Source organism: Nanorana parkeri, unplaced genomic scaffold, assembly GCF_000935625.1.
Source record: "Nanorana parkeri isolate BGI_ZX_2015 unplaced genomic scaffold, ASM93562v1 scaffold118, whole genome shotgun sequence".
NCBI classification, from domain to species: domain Eukaryota; kingdom Metazoa; phylum Chordata; class Amphibia; order Anura; family Dicroglossidae; genus Nanorana; species Nanorana parkeri.
This window is the reverse complement of record NW_017306386.1, coordinates 282,493-286,269: the sequence shown is the minus strand read 5'-3', so window position 1 is coordinate 286,269 and position 3,777 is coordinate 282,493. Positions and strand designations below refer to the sequence as shown.

At 41.7% G+C, this 3,777-nt stretch overlaps 1 protein-coding gene across 3 annotated transcripts in view; it reads right to left on the bottom strand.

The window, feature by feature from the left end:
• Window positions 1–1,550: 1,550 nt before the first annotated feature.
• RABEP1 (rabaptin, RAB GTPase binding effector protein 1) overlaps window positions 1,551–3,777 on the bottom strand; it is a 45,765-nt gene continuing 43,538 nt past the window's right edge. For all 3 annotated transcript variants that reach the window (XM_018553379.1, XM_018553378.1, XM_018553380.1), the window contains one exon: window positions 1,551–1,919. In XM_018553379.1, the coding sequence (XP_018408881.1) occupies window positions 1,818–1,919 (102 nt within the window). In that variant the 3' untranslated portion in view covers window positions 1,551–1,817. The remainder of the gene's footprint in view (window positions 1,920–3,777) is intronic.

Below are 3,777 nucleotides of genomic sequence, written 5' to 3'. Positions count from 1 at the left end.
TTGATTTGGCTTAGCTGACATGTCCCTGTTAGCACTGGAGCTACTAAAGGAAATCGGCTGTTACCCTAGCAACATGTATGTTTATTTTACAAAGGGAATGTGAATTAATCTTTGTTCACTTTAAATATCCAATCCTGTGCGAGGGAGATTAAAGAAAAAGATTTTTGCTTGCACATGATTGGGAATTAAAAATGATCACAGCTTCTCCTTTGTGAACATTCCCTTTGCCAAATAAAGAGCCGCAACTTCTTTAGTAAGTACAGTATAAGGAAACCATCATTTCCTAATAACCGACTGTAGTCTGAAGTCTATAACTATCTTTTAGTCACCCTGAGAGGAAAAAAACAGATTTATAGCCAGAATTGGGGGCAGCAATGTGTTTCCTATCACATAATGATCCTGAAAACTCCCTTCTACAAACATCTGTATTAGGGAATACAGCATAAATACACTGTCAAAGGGATGCATGTGAACTATACAGCTAATAAGGGCTAGATCTTTTTTTTAAAGCGTCGGGTTGGATTATTTTGTAGTATGTAATCCCCTGCATCATTTTGGCTGCTAAAAACAAATGTGTAAACAAAATTCAAAAGAATGTGTTTGATGGGAAATCTAAATGCTAATTTCTTTTATGCGTTGAACAATTCACAGAACTGGAAAATGTGGAATGCAGCTACCAAATTATCACAGTCGTTCAGCAAATTAGACACGCTGAAATCCAGAAGGTGACCAAACAGCAGTATGCTGGTCCATGACTTGCTACATGTCCATTTGTAGTACATGAACTGACAATGCAGACCAACGCAAGGTGACATCTGAGTATTTACTATACATGTTCTACAAAAACAAACATGACATGCCATTGAGAGAATTGCTGCTGCCTAGACATGTGGAAATTTACAGAAATAGAAAAATGACTGTACAACTGAACAGATGACATCACTACTCAATTTCCTCTGTTAAAACGAGTGCATGGCAAAGGGTATTGCTAATATTCCGTGCTCAAGGATCTCAAAGCCGACAATAAATATAATGGATTCATTGCATGTAATTGTTAAACTGCAAAACGTGGACTGGAGTGCCTGCTTTCCAGTCTCTGGACTCTACACGCAGATTAACCATTACCATGTATACTCATATTTCCATATGTTGGAATCGTATGCTGCTGAAACAAAAAAATGTTAGTGTAGATCACACGGTCTACTACCTTTCACTATGCTGCCTTTTGATTGCTTTTGGGGGTGTTCTTAAAAAAAAAAAAAAAAAAAATCCCCCGCATTCCCATTCCAAGTCCTTTTAATAATAGAGCAGAATTATTGCACTGAAAGAGTTTGTCATTTGCCGCAGTTTCATTTGTAAACATAACCTGCCTTGCCAAAGACAGAGCTGGCTGTCACTACACTCGCAAAATAACAGGTCACTAGCCATACACTTAGTAACTGGACGGGTTAAGAAGGCTGTAGCCTGCAGCTATCATGCTGTTGCATATGCTTAGTATACTTACAAAAGCATTTTTATTTTGTTTTTTCTTTCCCAAAAATAAGATGAGAGACAAAACGACAGACTTTTATTAATGAAGAGACAAGCTCTGTTTAGTCAGACAAAGCAACTTGTTTCATTAGTGTTCCCACTGGAAAGGTTTCTTGCTCTCAAGACTCCAACCTGCACGATTTATTCCCTTATACAGTGCTCTTATTCACATACAGCCACATCCCCTCATCTGGGATAAGAGTTAAATAATAATTAATGTTACTAGAAAGATGAGTTTTAAAAATAAAAACTCAGTTGCAGCCTTAGATCCTTGTGATACAGAGAGGTCATGTCTCAGGCAGCTGATTAATGTCTGTCAGTTTTGTGTCATTCAGGATAGCTCGAATGGCCTCCAAGGACTCGGTCTGCCGAATGCGCTCAAGCTGTACCTGAGGGGAAAAAAAGCCCAAGAAGAAATGGTTATTGAGACGGTCTGACTGCACCCTATGAAGCATGCAAGTCTGCATTTGTTACATAAGCCGATATTAACAAAATAAGGACCTGTGTTGACATGTTCTGGGTCTGTGTCAATGTCATCAAGTTGAGACACTTCTATGATCAATAAGAATTTAATGACAGGTATACCTGACTGCTTCAAAAGGGTTTTGCATTCCCATAGATGTGTAATTGAATGAAAAATGTGCCTGATGCAAACAAAAGCTGGTCAACACAGGCCCTAAAAGTCAGTAGGTGACTACATGGAGTGTAACGCTGCACGCTACCAGAGGGTCACCACTGCACAACACTCCTGGTTAGAATATTATCAGGGGAAACATATACTAAACTATCAGCAGACTTAATGAAAACCTTCAGGAAGTGCCAGATGCTGAGATGTCTCTGATTCCATTACTTACTGAAAAACTGGCACAAAACAAGCATGCAGATTTTAGAACTCACAACTCCTCATCTTTCACTTCTTCTGGGTCTGTCACTTAAAGTGCTAAAAGCACTGAACAGCCAGACAGCTTGCATTTTCAGAAGGAAAGGTCAGCAATGGCTGCTACTATATTTCCAAAGTAGAGGTTCCCTTTAAATACATTTCTCATACTCAAACTAGTATAAATACAAAAAAGTAACAGCCAGAAAATGACATGGACCTGTGTGTAGCTTTGTTTATTTTAAAAGAAAAATTAACACTGGGTTCCCATCCTATTATATATTATAGGGCGGCCCATTTAACTAGAACAGTGGACTGGCAACTCTATTACCAAGCCAGAACAAGACACTTTCCCACAGGGAATGCCGTGAGTGTACCCCAAATTACCTGCAACCTATTTAAATAATCCCTTGCCTATTGGCACAAAAGGTGGCCATTTTACCCTCCACGGCCCAGTCATTTATACCCTTCTCCATTGTCACCGGTCCCGAGTAACCCCCGTTTCCCTCCTGGCCTTTGGGGACTAAGATTTAAAGGTTGCAACTAAAACTTACCTGTCCCATTTTAGTAGGAGTGAGCGCTGGCTGGATGTAGAAGAGATAATAGGATTTTGGTACTCACCGTAAAATCCTTTTCTCTCCGTTCATTGAAGGACACAGGGAACAGATCGGAGATCCTGTACTGTAGGGTAATATCGCCACCTGCAGGAGAAGGACGCTAGGCACAAAACTAAAGACCAATCACAGCCTAGGGGTGGCCCCTGCCGGTGGCCAAAACCCCCCACCTGCTGACAAGTCTCCAGTTTAGTAACAAGCAGTAAAGGAGTACACACCCATATAGAGGGGCGGGCCCTGTGTCCTTCAATGAACGGAGAGAAAAAGGATTTTACGGTGAGTACCAAAATCCTATTTTCTCTCCCGTTCATTGAAGGACACAGGAACAGATCGGAGATCCTGTACTGTAGGGACGTCACAGAGCAGTACCAAAAAAGAGGGGTGGGCCAACAGAAACAACAAACCCAACTTAAAACAAAAAGAAAAAATCCCCTCAAACGGCCGCCTGCAACACTTTGCGTCCCAAACCAGCATCCGCAGATGCCAAAACATCCACCTTATAAAACTTGGCAAAGGTGTGAACAGAAGACCAAGTCGCGGCCTTACAGACTTGAGAAACGGAGGCACCATGACGAAAAGCCCAAGATGCCCCAACAGCCCTTGTAGAATGGGCCTTAACAGAAAAAGGAGGCTCACGCCCCTTAATAGCATACGCCTGAGAGACCGTGTCGCGAATCCATCGAGAGATGGTGGCCGACGAGGCAGCCCGGCCCTTCCGAGGGCCATCTGCAACGACAAACAGGGAATCCGATTCCC